General features: G+C 36.1%; 1 protein-coding gene across 5 annotated transcripts in view; it reads right to left on the bottom strand.

The window, feature by feature from the left end:
- Nucleotides 1–16176, bottom strand: part of MTFR1 (mitochondrial fission regulator 1) — a 34039-nt gene that overhangs the window by 12292 nt on the left and 5571 nt on the right. For 4 of the 5 annotated variants that reach the window (XR_012065463.1, XR_012065464.1, XM_006204689.4 and 1 more), the window contains exons 2-4: nt 14208–14345; nt 7546–7644; nt 1091–1203 (exon numbers count right to left, since the gene is read on the bottom strand). Coding sequence is in view for 3 of the 5 variants with exons in the window: in XM_006204689.4 (XP_006204751.1) it covers nt 1091–1203; nt 7546–7644; nt 14208–14270 (275 nt within the window). In the remaining 2 variants the exon portion in view is untranslated. Of the gene's footprint in view, nt 1–1090; nt 1204–7545; nt 7645–9453; nt 9553–14207; nt 14346–16176 lie in introns of those variants that run through there. The other variant, XM_072951897.1, reaches the window with a different exon arrangement.

Raw genomic sequence — 16176 nt, forward strand, 5'->3', positions numbered from 1 at the left:
ACCACAGAATCAAACTAGAACTCAATAACAGGAAAAGTGCTAAACATTTGGAAACCAAACAATTTATAGCACTAAAATGCTTATATTAGAAAAAAGAAAAAGTCTCAAATTAATATAAGCTCTCACCTAGAGAATCTAGAAAAAAAGAAAAACTCCAAGAAGAAGGAAAAAATGATAGGCGCAGATGTCAGTAGAATTGAAAACAAAGTAACAGGAAAACCAAATAAAGAGCAAGCTTGTTCCTTCTCTGCTCCTCTCTGGACTCATGGAGCCATTTGGAGTCTCCTAAATATGCCGTGTGGCCTCCTAATGAGTACCTTTAAACACATTCACTTTTCCTGGAACACCACCATCCTATGTGAGTGGCTCCTACTGACCCTCCTCACTCAGCTCTAGCATCCCCTCCTCTGAGAAGCCTTGCCAAGCCTCTCATCCCACAGAGGCCTTCTGTACTTATTTAGTAGTATTTCCAGCATCAGTATTACTGATTTCCTTGTTTCATCTCCTCTAGCAAGTATTTCCAGATATTCCTGGAAAGCCAGGAATGTACCTTATTTTATCTATGTTTCCTCGATGCCTAATAAGAATGAAGAGTTGACCAGGTGAATAAGTGTTTATTAGATTGAAGAGGAGTCAACAATTTATTCAGGCTCTTTAAAATAAATGGAAGCACTTCTCTAAATCTTACACACTGCCTCCTTTGAATCAAAACTCATCTTGACTCTCAGTTTTTAGGAAACAGTCTCCAATGAGTACACAAATTCCCTGATATGATCCACAGGGATTCCTCTGCCCCAGGAAGACCATTATAGTTACTCCATCAATCTAAACATATTTATGACAGTTCTTTCCAGTTTCTCACTTTAGAATGTAAACTTCTGTAATTCTTATGGACCTAGGACACAGTTCTTTAACTCTAGAAACTTTACAAATAGTAGCTGATTCTTTAAAATGAACAGAAAAGACGACCACTCGAAAAAATAACTACGTACTAGAGATCAAATTAGGCGAAAAAAGGAAACAATGTAAATGTATCATCTCTTAAAATAATCAATACTGCATCTCAGCTCTGACAGATTTCCAGACTAACCTTCGTCTTGTCGAGCACTCTCCTTCCTCTCTGGCTACCCACCCAACATCAGCAAAAGACGCCACTGCATCCTCTCCTGGGCTGGGGCTCCATTCGGCTGTAGGGCTGGTAAGCTGTAAGTTACAAACAGGGAAACTTCTTCATCTGGCACCAAAATGACAGAATAAAACATTTAATCACCGAAAGGAAAATCATGAGCTCTAACGTTAACAAACACAGGCAGTTTCTAGCGTTCCCATTGAAGGTCTCCATGGAAAGGACCTTTAGTTATGTCATACTGTTGTCTAACAGTGTATGCAATCTCTGAATTATAATTTAACCTTACTCAATTTTTTATTTTACAGGTCACTAAAACTGGTTTAAAAAAAACCCTCTGTTCGTCCTAAAACATTGAGAAAATTTTTAGAATTTAAGCATTATACATCAGTTCTTTTCTGAAGAGATTTAGTTAAAAAAAAAAGTATAGGAATAAGAACAAATGACCAATTTGTGCAAAATCTGGGAACATTTTGAAATGAATATTACATAGGTATGCTATTATAATACTGAAAATACATTTTTTAATCTTTAAATCTCTTGTTTTTAAATAAAAGTATTAACTATACTAAAGAACCAAAAAAACATAGCAATAGAACAGAATTCTCCAGCTGGTCTTCAACACACAGATGAAGGAACAGAATATTCTGAAATACAACAAAGAAAAAGGATTCAAGTTCTGAAATTTACCTTGAAAAAATGGAAATATAACTGTATTGAAGTTCTGTTATAAGTATAATGCCTCAGAGGCAGATGACCAATGAATAATAATTTAAAAATTAAGTTATCAGATCAATGTAGTATTTCCTACAAATTGAAGTGAGGTTTAACTAAAAATGAAAATGCGGACTTTTCAACTGAAGAAAAAAGTTTAAAAGACCAAAGAGATTTACATATTAATGTATTTATCAGAAAGGTTCTACTGTAACCCATGCTTTATCTGAACCTTCTTAATACTAACATTGCCAAATGAAGCTTTTGGAAGCTACACTTAAGTAATACTTCTTCCTCAACTGTAAAATATACCATACAACCACAGAATAGTAATATGGTTAAAATTTTAAATATCTTTAATATTAGGAATAAAATTTTAACTAAACATATTGACTGCTATTATGTGTATCCATTCTGATATCATAATTACCTAACATTATCAACTTAACAAAAGTAGTATTAAAAAACTGACATTTTAACAGTAACTCAGTAAGAACATCAAGTATTTAAAATACCTTAAATTATGGCTTTTGGGGAGTACAGGGGTCCAGGGAAGAGAAAAAACAAGTGTATTAAAAAGAGTAGAAATTTAAGAAGTTAAACCTGGGCAAAAAACAAAAACAAAGGAACTAATAATGGAATCAAGTTGAAAAGGCTTTCAAAAATACCAATGTTTTAAGGCATGTAGTAGAATAATTGTGGTCAGAAGAGAAAAAAGGAAAAACTTAAGCAAGTACACTGTCAAGGGATATGATCAAAGAAAAATCAAAAAGAAGATTTTTGTACCTTTCCATTGTATGTTTTAGAAGTGTACCCAAATAAGTCAATAAACAAACACTCAGTAAATGGGTATCTTGTACAACTGAAATAATATCACTAAACTCGGCATCACACCTGATCTCAAGAGCCTGAGAATATGGTAATAGAATCTGTTTCTATCCGTTATTGAAAACAGAATGGTGTATTAATATTCCCATAACATTATAAAAGGGAGACGCTAAGTGGGCTACATGGAGATCCAGGAACGGGAAGGTCCCCAAAAAAGGAAGCTCTTAGAAGACACAGTGTTTAATGGGCTGTTTTGTATAAGTGACAGATCATAAAGAAACCTGAGGGTGCCTTCCTCAAGGTGCTAGTTCATGAAGATCAATCTGATTATATAACTTTTTGTTTAGTAAATAAAATTCTGTTCCAATACAGTTACTGGTTGGTAGGAAGAAAGGTTTATTTAAGATAAATAAAATCTTGTTTTGACCTCAAGACTTCTTACTTTCCCGTAAAGTTACAAAGAGCGCTGTTTTCTTCCCAGAAATTTTTGTTCATAAAAGGAAGCAAAATGATATTTTTCTAAGAATACTCAAAAATATGAAAGTTAAACCCAATTTTGTGACAGCTTTTCAGAGTACTTTATAAAGACCATACAATAATTGTTTTATATCTGTAATAACTTCACATATTAAACATGAAATGTTGATTTTGTACAAACTTAAAAAAAATTATTCCATGGACTTAGTTTGCAGTCTAAGTAGTGATTATATTCAGTCACTGAAATAACAGTATGCCTATAACATGTGCTCAATGAGATGAAAACGTTAATGATACTGTCAAGAACCAGTTCCAGAACTGATAATATCTTTATCATTTCTAATTGACATCCTGTCCCACAAAACAAAGTAGTTTTAATATCTAAGTCATGCATCTACATAACAGTGATTTATGCCACTAAAAAAAGAAGCCTAACAAAATCCCTGGGGAAACCAAACTTATACAGAAAACAAAGTAAAACTGAAAATACAGTAACATTAATCTTTTTTTAAAAGGCCACGTCATTTGTTGCTGAAATCCACACTCAGTAACTGAAGTATGAAACAGAGGACAATTCACTGAGTCAAGAACCAGTTTAGGTGAGGTCAGTGTAGGCAAGGGGACTGACAGCGTGGATTCTTAGAAGCATGATTTAGAGCCCACTACTGGCATGCATGGGTGACTGATGGGAAGTTTGAAAAAGGAAAGATCAACTTACTGAAGGTTCCAGCAAGGTCCTGTCTTACCACAGCTATTGTTAGTAAGGGAGGGAAAAAGAAAACACAGTGAAGGGAATAGAGAAAAAATTTGTTTAAATCAAGGGCATTATAAAATTTTAAATAAAAATTAGCACAATTGGTTGCTAAGTATTCAAATTTCTTTCAGAAAAGTATAAAAAGCATGTCATTCAGACCAAAACTCAGTAACAGCATTGTACTTTTACTGATTTTGAGAAGTTCAACATTTGATACAATGTTAATTATCCAAGGTTCAATTCTATTTCAAGAATTATACCAAAGTAATTTTAGGTAATTTTAAATATTCTGATAATGTAAACTATAACTGAGGAAATTGATTCATCTAACAAAATGCATAAAAGAAAAGTATAATGCTTGTACAGAAGTTGAAATACTTAGAATAACATATAAGAGCAGCTAACTTTGTCCTCATGTGACTTTTCATAAAATAAACACACTGGTACTGGGAACTAAGATTCTCTCAGTTTCTTGCAAAGAAGGGTGTAAGAGTAAATATATTCAGTTTATTTTACCACCATTTGTTTACAGCCAAATGTCAAAACATGTATTCTTAAAAGCAACACAGTAAAATAGTAACTTCTAGCTTTTTCACTAACAGATTTCATTATTCCTCTTTTTCTACTAACTTCCGCCATAGTAAGAAACACTGAAGGCAGAATATCTCCATTTTGATACAGGGACACACAGTGACACCAAAAGGCTGAGCAGTGCACCTGTGTAAAGAACACCAACCAAATACTCGAGCTGAGACTCAGCCACTAAGCCACTTTTTAAAAAATTGAGCATTTATGGAAGATTTCTATTTGTGACACACCTAGAATAGGGGGGGGCGGGGAACGTAGGGGGAGAACAGGTAGAAGAAAAAGGACCAGGGAGACCAGAGGGAGGGAAACGTGTGTCTGTCTCTCAAAATCATCTAAGAAGGTAAGCGACAGTGTCTCCATGGAGAAACGAGTCTTTAAGACGTCAATTACCGAGAACAAAGAAAATGTCACAAACATTGGTTATTTACAGAGCTGGGCTTCAAATTACTAAGCCACGCTACCAAATTGATAAAATGTAATACTTGTATCATGGATTCAGTTATCCTGAACAGCCATTTTAGAGCTACAAATCTCAAGAAACGGACATCACATACAGTACGATGTCACATTAGCACATTCCAGATTATCAGACAGTAACTGGGGAGAGTGTTAGGTTTAACAGTGACTTGCGGTATGAATTCAGGTACTTATCCTCAAATGGCTCAGACATCAAAGACCTCAACTGCGTCTCCCACCTCACGAGCTCCTGACACACGGGCCTTGTCTTAGTTCCTCAAACAATAACTTCAGTCTTGTCCAAGGACCTCTGCACATAGTGTTCTTTCTGCCCACAACAGCCCCACCATCACCTCCTTCCCTCTCCCCAGCTCTTTGCAGGGCTGGCTCTTTCTAATCCTCAAATGTCATTCCTGCAGAGAGGTCTTCCTGGACCACTGTTACCAATAAAACCGCATGACTAGCACACTTCCATTATGCACGAATTATGTACCAGTTATGACACTCAGGACTTCACACGGATCATCCTGTCTAACCCTCACAAAGTAATGTGCCCATCCTGCTCATCATTTATATGTTACTCGCCTGCAGATATATGGGTCAGCTGATGACAGTGAAAAGATGGTGTCATTGAGAAAGAACATACTGAGGCTTAAGATTTCAGAGGTGAAACAGTTGTGAGGGTGACAGAGTTGAGGCGTTGCCTACGAGAGTGGGTACTAGAAAAGGAATGGAAGTGAAAGTCAGCAGGAGTAGAGGAAGTAAAGAAAATATGAGACCAAGTTTCAGATGAGCCCAAAAGACACTGAAATCACCCAGAACAACAAAGGACTGGTTTTTGACTACCTAACTCCTGCCTCATTCTCAAATTTAATCCATATCGACTTCCATCTCTCAAATATGGCCCTATAGTGGTGTCTACCCTCCCTGGATCCAAGTGTTGTTCCTCAGTTCCAGACTTTCTATAGTAGTATTTACTCATGTTGGACTCTTAGACAGTCCAAATACACCCCATATCAGACTCCCAAATGAGCCAGAGAAAACTGCAAAAATGAAATGTAATTTTATGACTCTAAACTGCATCCTTTCTATTTTTTGAAGACTATGTTTTTCATATTTCCAATAGATGTAGTTTAAAAAACAGAAGATAGAGGAATAATAGCAGATTTAAAATATCTAAGTGGCAGATAAAACACTCACTTTAATATTGATGTTGAATTTTAAAAGATGCAGCATGCTACAAAACTGCCTGGACATAAAAATCCCACTATAAACAAATGTCTTCTGTCTTCCACTACATTCTAAAGTGGGTCACCAACATTTCTCTTACCTTACTCCTCTCCTTATGTTTGTTACTCTTTTCAAATGCAGCTCCTATACTAAATCTAAAATTTTTATTCTGCTCAGACCCTTCTAAGTGACTAACAACACTGAGAAGGAGAATTCTTCCAAGGAAATAAACTTGGCTCCAGTACTCTGGCCCACTGACTGTCAAGGCAGATTTGGGTTGCTACCAGAAAATGCCAGATTATCTCCGTGTCCTTTCATATGTCTCTAGCTACGTGAACACAAGTGCTGAAGCAAGTTCTCCTGCAAGGAGGTTAAGCAGACAGACAGATAAAAATAAAATTCTAATGGAACTGAGCAATCAGAAGAAAAGTTAATAAGCCTTCGTTAATTAACACAATAGCTACTTGAAGGAAGCTGACAAATAAAGTAATCAGTGATTGGTGTCTTTAAGTGAATTCTCAGAAATTGTGCTTGAGCAAATTACTACCACAGGTTTCTGCATTTTGATTAAAAGAACAGTCCATCATTTGATAAAAATTACTTGGTGAAAGTTCTAACCTGTCAGTCTCTAGATGGGTGCACAAAGGTTTTGCAGGTCAATTTGCAAGCAGCACAACAGGGAACAGCCTTGTTAGTCAACCTGAACAAACGCCAATTTCTACCACTCACTTAGGAACAGATTTTTTAATATGTACAAGGAGGAGGGATTTATAAATAAGACAATCCCTAAAAAGCTCTCAGGGGCACTTGTGAGCTTCTGAATTGTGAGCTAAACGTATCTTCCACATTTCACATGCTAATCTATCATTCAAAATTGGTATAGATACCTGCTGAACTTTATTTCCTTAAATGTTGAACTGAAAGGTTTTGTCACATTACTGCTGTAGAGAATTAATGAAAAACAAGAGCAAAGCTCTGTGATATATGTCTTAACCCTGTAACAGTAAGGAACAACAACCCAAATCAAGAAAACAGGAATTTGTCTCCAAGCAAAGAGTTGAGCTGCTCCTGATTTGATGCTAGAAGAGAATGTTCAAGGTCACCTGGGAATTAGCAACTGCTTAGATTATTCCATGCGTCTAAATCGTCGTATATGTATTGTTAAGGATAAATGTCTTAAAGAGCTTAAATGATCACTTCACAGAGGAACTAAAATTAGAAAGACTTAACTGTGGTTTTTATCCTCTTTTATTTTACTGATAGTGACATCAATAGGGGGAGAGGTTCAAAAAGCACTTTTAAAGCTGTCTTGCATATTTATATTACTAACGTACATATTAACATAAAATTTGAAATATATAAAATACAGTACCTGAAACTGAACTCTTGGACACTGGATCAGAGATAAATTAGTACCAATTTTCCTTACAATACTTCGAGATGAACCATATGGCTTCCCAGACCAAAGTACCTGAGGAAGTAGGAAAAATCAGAAGTTTAATTATAAGACTCATAGAACCATTAATACAAGGCATTAGACAACTGACTGCACGACATGCTGACACATTAATTATGGGATCAGAATGCTCTAAATGTTACAAGAAATGAGCTGCTATTTCTCAAATAAGGTGTAGCTCAGTGGTAGAGTGTGTGCTTAGCATGCACGAGGTCCTGGGTTCAAGTCCCAGTACTTCCATTAAAAAAAAAAATTAAAGAATATATATAGCAGGTTGTTATTAATGCAATGAAGTTAAATGTAAGACATTATATAAAAATGTAAAAGAATAACTAGTAATTGTAAAATAATACTATATTTGGGGTAAAATTTTCTATTTTCATTAGGTTTTCATACTATTCTGCAAAGGAATCACTATTTTATTTTCTCTGCTATATTTTTAGTTTAAGAATTTTTTATACACATCAATTTTTTAAAACTATGAGTTACTTTTGTTATAGTTGACTTTCAAAACAAATGCAAAGTTAAAAGTTCAGAATTTCAATCTGTACCATGCAGGACGCTGCATTTTGTTTGCCACACAAGAAAGGCTGGCCAAGGGTGAGTAGGGGCCAAAAGCCAGCTGCACGACTTCTTCCTGTGAGGCCTTGTCTCAGGCAGAGGTGCCTTCTCCTTAGTCACACAAAGGCATTGATGGGCTAGTGATGGCCCTGAGGAGCACAGCTTCTCAGAGGAAATCGTAATACACAGAGGACATTATGCTATGCTTAAAGCAAAAACAAACACAAATCTTAACGCAAAAGCAAACAAAAAACACATAGTAGAATGTTAAATCATTACGAATTGTACCTTGAAACTTCTCCCCAAGTATATGATCTTTCCTTAAAGAGAAAAACTATCCATCTGTTTTGAATGCTAAACCTGAAAGCCTGGACAGAAGAGGTAGAGAGAGGTGGTATGCTATTAAAGGCAATTAAAAAAAATGATACGACTATTTACTTAATTCATTAGACATTCAATTATGTCCTAAAACTAAATTTATGGTGCCCAATCAGTTGGCATGTATTCTGAGCAATGGACATTGACCCCTTTTTAAAGTCACTCCATGCCCATTCTAATTTAAGGAATGGAATTACCCTATCATCAACAGTATGACCAAGCAATGTTACTGTAAACAGTGGTGGCTCCAATACGTAACCCTAACTAGACCTTTAGATCATTATAAAGCATGTACAACTTGTAAAATGAGCAGAGAGGCAATCTAACTTCTCAGATTTTTAGCAATCAAATCCAATTTAAGGTTAACAGCATGAGTCAAAGTGAGATCATGGGGTATATATAATACCTCTGGCATCTGCTTCAGCTTTTATATAAATCTCATCATCAGTATATTCAAAGTTTTATTGACTATTACCTAGGAGAGTTCCAGAAAGTTCTATAACCTACACTGGCCACTGTAACCAACAAAAAACGGTAACTCTCTAGAAATGTAAATTAAAAGGATGGTATAGATTGGAAAATTGGTCAGTGGAAAGTTAACAAGACATCAATATTGAAATATGAATATTAAAAAAAGAATATAAGGGGCAAAGTTACTGTGAAGCTTAGAAGAGAATCACCTGGAGTTGAGGAATGCAAATCACTCACACCAGTGACCAGACAGAGGATCATCACGTGAACAGTGTTATTAACACATGAAAACTAAGAGGAGGAAAATCATCCGACTAGAGGGAATCACAGTCTTACTGATTCAACATAAGAGGCCAAGAAAAAAGAACAGGGCAAGTAATTCTAAAATAGACAGTATTTAAGCAAACTCTTTACCTTATACATGCTAATAGGCATTGAAAACTTTTTAAAAAATATCCATTGGGCAATAGTAACTACACCACTCAACCACTTCTCTTCTCATGCCTTCTATTTAGCCACAGGACAAATCTCCTCTGTGACGCAGGAGTAGTAGAATGCTACTTATGCATCACAATGTGACAATTACATAATCAGAATCTTCCATCTCTCCAGTAAGCAAACATCTTAACTGCAGATGAAGAAGACAAAAAAGCTCACAAAGAAAAGTTTAGAAAGGACTTGCCAAGGTCAGGAACTAAGGTTTCTGCCAGCTTTTAACATTCCTCGCTAGGCATGCTTCAGGGCTAAGTTTCAACCATCATCTCCCCATCTGCTTAGTATCAGAAGGGAAGGATACCAGGTGCTTTCCACATGAAGAAGTGGCCCAAAGATTCAGCTATTACTGAGAAGGAGAAAGTAGACTATTTAGGCTTCTTATACAAAGTTGCGAGAAGTAAAAGAACAGATTGTTTTATGTGATTATTTTTTCAGGTATACACAGTAGACTAACTTAATGCTGTTCTGTCACTTGTGAACCGCATAGCACTGAGCACCAAAAAATACGAGCAAAGGTCTACATAAGCTAAGGACTGGGATATTTAGAAAGAAGAGGAGCCATAACTTTTACTGGATTGTTGCAAAAGTAAAGTAAGGGGAAGGAGCAGCTAACTTCCAGAAACTCTAAATCTAGGTCTTCCTTCATTTTTTCTATTCAGCCCTCATGAAGGGGGAGAAATTATAAATGGCTGTGAAGAAATAATGAACAGATGGCATGAAAAGTCACCATCTGTGCACTGGGAGGCTGTACGGCCCAAGTGCATCTCTTGCCCTGACTGGTGGCTGAACTATGTCTTGTCAGCACATTTGTTTGCAGAAGGAAAGACTTTCTGTAAAGATAAACGGTCATTAATATTTTTTCAGATGTAAGAGAGAGGGCAGGGAGAAAGCTGTCATTACTAGACAATTCGATTTCATTAAAAAACAAGACTTCAATTCCATTAAGAAATAATTAAATAACAGTAATTATTAAACAGAAAAACTTTGTTTTGCTTTATTTACAAGAACTACTGATAAATAATGTAATAATGAATCTGTGTGGTGGGGGGGTGTTTGCATGTCTGAGTCTAGTAATAACAGTCCATGCATGACGTTTAGCAACAGAGTTTGAAATTGATGACAGGGAGGATGACAACAGGAAAGCAATTTGTTCTTCTTTAACAATGTGAAATTCTACTGTCGAAGTGCTGGAGTGTGAGGCTGGAATCTGAAGCTGTCATCTGTCTCAACATGATGACTGCACTCAGGCTTTATAGACTAGTTTAATCTATATTTCTATTTGAGAGCCATCATTTAGCAGGAGGAAGTATAAACTTAATTCTAAAAAATGTATCTTTTTCAAGAAAAACTATGTTGTATTAACCAAAAGGTTCTTATTCTGAGGTTCACATCTCCCTGAAATTATATGCAACACTGTATGTATACACAAAAAAACTGTATGTACATACAACATTTTTCTGGGAAAAAGGCCCATACCATGAACAAATTTTCAGGGAGTCTAGGACAGGACCCAACAAAGTGTAAATTCTTAATTCTAAGGGAGCCTGGGAAAAATAAAAAGTGTGTCTTGGGGAGCAGGGGTAGAGAGGGGAAGATGAAATTCTATAACAATTCTGAAATCCCCAAGTGAAGATAGCACTTCCCTCAGTTCTCTCCTTCCTCACGCTACGCTCCTAGCCACAGTCACATTCTTTCTCCAAGGCACAAAACGAAAACAAGGGTACAATGCTTAGGTATTACTGGAAATATATTACTAACTCAGATCAGATATTTGCTATAACTTTGCAACATAAAATACTGAGATTAATCAGAATCACATTAGTTTCATATTATCCTTGCTTTCTCTAGTTTAAAAATATTTTTACTTAAGGGCATAAATATAGTAATAACAGACTGAGTTTGGACAAATGTGAATACAGCTGATTTGAACAACGCTGAAGTTCGGGGCGCCAACACCATGCTCCTTCCCCAACAAAAATCTGCACTTAACTCCCTTCCCAGGGGTTCCATGTCTGCGAGTTCAACCAAACTGGACTGTGAAGTACTGTAGTATTTACTACTGAAAAAAATCTACATATGAGTGAACCCAAGCAGTTCAAATCCATATTGTTCGAGGGTCGACAGTATATAGTTTCAAATACAAACAAATGTTGAGACAAAAAGGCAGGCAGTCAAAAGAAAACAAAGGCCACGGCAGCATTCAGGCCTGGTTCTAAAAGCAGGCTCTCCCATTTCCTGTCTGTATAATGTTGGCAAAGTAAGGATCCCTCTGCTTCCCTTTCCTCATCTGTAAAAATGGGGACAGCATCTACTTCATGAGCCTATGAACATTAGATGAGTCATTTACATATAATGTCTTTAATAAATACTGCCTTCTTTGCCTTCTATTATAAGAAGTAGCAAAGTACACTAAAAAAAGGAAGGATTTTGGAGTCAGAATTGGATTCATATTACAGCTCTGCCACATATTAGTCGGGTAACTTCAGACAAGTCAGTTAAACACTCCGAACCTCAGATCCCTCACCTGTGTAAAAAAAAAAAGGTTGCTCGAGTGAACATACACGTACGTTAAAGAACTGGGCATAGGAAGCCCATGCGCGGTAGCTATTATAGGGGTGCTGTATATAAAATACACAGTATAGTGAAATACAGAGAGCCAACAATCATCACCAGTTGTCCTAATGGCAAAAACCAAACCCTGATCTCAAAACCTGCACTTTTAAAAAATCAGATAAAATATGTAAAGGATGAAGACAGTTTCTGCCCTTGAATACATTCAAAGTATCAAGTTCATTTATATGTCAAACCAGTGAGGAAAATATGTATTTAGCATTGAAAAGTGGAGCTAAAAAGTTTTTATTTTCACAAACCCAAAGGTAAAATGTTGGTAGACTACATCCCCCCCTTTTATTCTTAGGTAGCAGGCTAAGAGCTCCTGGAAACTAAGATAGAAAAGAACTCTAAAAGTTTAAACTGCTTCTTGTTAGAAGAAAACTTATTTTTATATAGATTTTCAGTGAATGGATTAAAGTTGATAACTATATGTTACATTAAAAAAATGATCTTTCCATCAGTTATTAGCAGAAAGGGCCCTCAGCTGTGATTACAATATTGGGAACAAGTTAATGCTCTTTCACATGGACCATTCTTTGGTGAAAGTCACGTTTCACAGCTCAAAAACGAACAAAGCTAAATAAGTAAACTAAGCTAAATAGACTGTGTTATCTGTTCCTGAAACAAAATTCTGCCCTTTGGCCTCAATCAGCTCTGGTCACATTTGCCGGACTTGGGGCGGGGGCAGGGGAATGACAGAGCAAAGCCACGGGAAAGTGAGTGTCACTGAATGTGCCCACACTACACACACGCCACCGTGCTGAGTATTTCACACACTGTCTGTAACCCACAGGCTCACTCAGCAGTAGCAGTTCCTTCTATCTGTCATTTGTAAACAAAGAAAGTAACTGGCAGCAATAAATTTAAGACCCAAGTTTGTTTGAATCCAAGACCTACAATCTTTCCACTAAACTATACTTCTTACCAAAATTGCAAATAAATAGGAATCATAAATTTTAAAGCTTCACTTTTGGGGAATCATCAGCAACAAAAGCTTCCTGTGTTTCTGAAAGGAAAAGAAATTATTCTGCTGTCAGTACTGAAATGTTAATCCACCCTGTGCAGCCAAGTGGTGGCAAGTAACAGATGAGAAGGGCGGCATAGCTGCGTTAAGTGAAGCTCAAATCATGGGAAGATGTAACTGAAAAAGATGAAAATACTATTAAGCTTACAAATCATTTTCCCATTGTTTATCCTCAAATATAAAAATCTCAAAACTATGCAACTATAAAACAGGGTAATTTTATTTGGTTCTTTGCTTTTTATCTCCAAAGAAAATAAATGTTACTTTGGTGGGGGGGGTGTAGTGGGGCTAAAAGTTCAAACTTCTCTTAGCAAGATATGAAGAAACATAAAATAAAAACAAAAAAGTAGAAGTAGTGCATTAAAAAGTATACCTATATTCAAAGTATGTAACCTGCCTATATCTTTAATTCAGTGTCACTGATAACAAAACACAGAATTTGAAAGTGAAAAACAAATACTCCACAAAGTATGCCTGGCACAATTACTACTCTACTACCTTTACACTGGACCTGAAAAACAAATATGTATCAGGAGAAAATATCTTTTAAAATGTCAAGATTAGAACAAACATCTTTGGCATAGAATAACCATATGATACCAATTTTTTCCTTTGTATCTATAGTTGTTGTATTTTAGGAGACATGACTTACCTTTCACTTTAAACAGCTATATGATAAACCACATTTTAACAGCATTCAATATTAATAGTTCTACAACATTCAGAGTTGTCAAGTATTAGTCAAACATTTCATTCAATGATCTCTACATATATTTAAGACTTTTCGTCACTAATAACAAATGCATTGCTTTTAACAGTCACATGAATACTGGTTAAATTTTCAGCGTAACCCAGAAAGTTACTCCCTCACTTAGCATGCTGGGTAAAGATTCACTTCCATGATTTAAATAGTAAGCAAATTAAATAGTACATAAACACATTGAATTAAAAAATGTTAGCCATATATAGATTCACTTCACTTTCTCAAAAAAAATTCTTAATGTCTGGATTTTAAAAATAAATTTTGAGCACTCACCGATTGCATACTTCCAACCTGTTGAAAAACCATCCTAATTAGGCGTTTAATCCAGCCAAGCATTTAGATGGCAGTCTTTCCAAATCTGCATTTCAAGTACTGCAGGCATACATAGCAGCACATGGTCCATAAAGCACACTGAAATTTTAAAATGCAAATACTAAAGTGAAATAATTATTACTTAGAATCCCTACTGTCTGCAACACATCTCACAAAGTAAGCCCAGTCTACAACATCTTAAACCTTTGTGTGTATAAATTTACTTAAGAAAAAACAAATTTTGCTTGTGATCTGCTTTAAGTAAACTAATTTTTTTTTTTTAGTATTTCTTTTCCAGGCAGGGTTCTAAGTGGAAGCAAAAAAACTACTGTGGTTGATTTATTTATGGAAAGACACGTAGCAGATAACAATCTCAGGAGAACCTGACTTATAAGCTACACAGCCAGGAAAAACATCCCAAATGGCAGTAGAACTGGTCTGGGAAGACATCACGGCAACTGCTTCTACCACCCCAGACAGGACAGAATCTACCAGTTCCCACTTTTCTAGTTCACTGGCTCCTGGGTTGCTGTCCATACTGCCAGCTTTTGCTTGGCCAAATCTACCTGGCTATAGGTACAAGGAGATTCTGCCTCCCACCAAAATCAATCCAGAAATATAAACCAGGAATTCAGATGCTATAAGGTCAAAAATAAAAAGTCCTCTCACACTCACTGGCACTCTAACCCCTGCCACTCACCCTCCTCCCCTGCCCATCAACATACTGTTTATTTGATACAATCATTAACTGATACGGCATAAGCCAGTTTACTGGAAATGTTGGTCTCCAGCATGACAAGAAGCTTGCACCAGACTATAAATGTCAAGGAAGGCTTAAAAAAAAAAAAGGCAGTGTACTTAATGACATATTTGATTTACATTCTGATGTAAGCTTATTTCATTGTGAGCCAGAAATAAAGCTTGTGGTCTACACTTTGAGAACTTGATGAACAATTACAAAGAATGGCAGGGTAGGGGGCAGAATAAAAGTGCCACAAATATGCCAGACATGGGGTGAAACATGAACAAGAAAAGAGCCCAGCCCTACTGACAGATGAAAGTGTGTAACGGAAGAGTTCTAAGTACTCTTAAAAACTCTAAGAACACATAATCTACTGATAACTAAGAAACGGTCATGACTAAAATGTATCTGTCTCACAAAAGTTTTAATGTTACCAACATCTATTATTGCCTATAAGAATGAATACTGAGAGTAAATGTGAATAAAAAGTGCAAAGGGCCAAAAACAACGTCAAAGCTGGAAATGACCAACAAAAAAGTGGTCAGAGAAAAAGGATGGTTTTATGTAGGATCTGAAAACGTATCATTTTTTAAAAAATTGAGGTATTTTACACAGAAAATTTTAAGTGTCCAGCTTGATGAATTTTTATGTATTTATAAACCTGCATAACCTCAAGATATAAAGGTCAAGATATAAAGGCCAGAACCCCAAAAAGCTCCCTTGGGCCTCTACCCAGTCGATATCCATGCCTCACCTATCTAACCACAACTCTAACTTTTACAGCATATCAATTTTGCATGCTATATGTACTCTTTTGTGTCTGACTTCTTTCAATATTTATACACATCTTCTGTGAGTCACAGTTCTTTTTCACTGCTGTGTAGTATTCTGTTGTGGTACTATACCATAATTCACTTAGCTTATTTCCACTTTCTAGCTACTACCAAAAAAAAAGCAGCTGAAAAAACTCATGCACATAAAATAGCAAGGTACACATGAGAACAAATTTCCTTTGAGTATATACCCAGGAGTAAAACTGCTAGATCATAAGGTATACAGAGATAGACATGTAGCTGTACCTTGAATAGAAACCAACACTTTTCTGAGGTGGTTGTACCAATTACACTCCCACAAGCAAGTAAATAAAAAGAGCGCCAATGTTCTACAATCCTTGGTATCGTCAATGGT

This window comes from Vicugna pacos, chromosome 29 (genome assembly GCF_048564905.1).
Source record: "Vicugna pacos chromosome 29, VicPac4, whole genome shotgun sequence".
Classification (NCBI taxonomy): Eukaryota; Metazoa; Chordata; class Mammalia; order Artiodactyla; family Camelidae; genus Vicugna; species Vicugna pacos.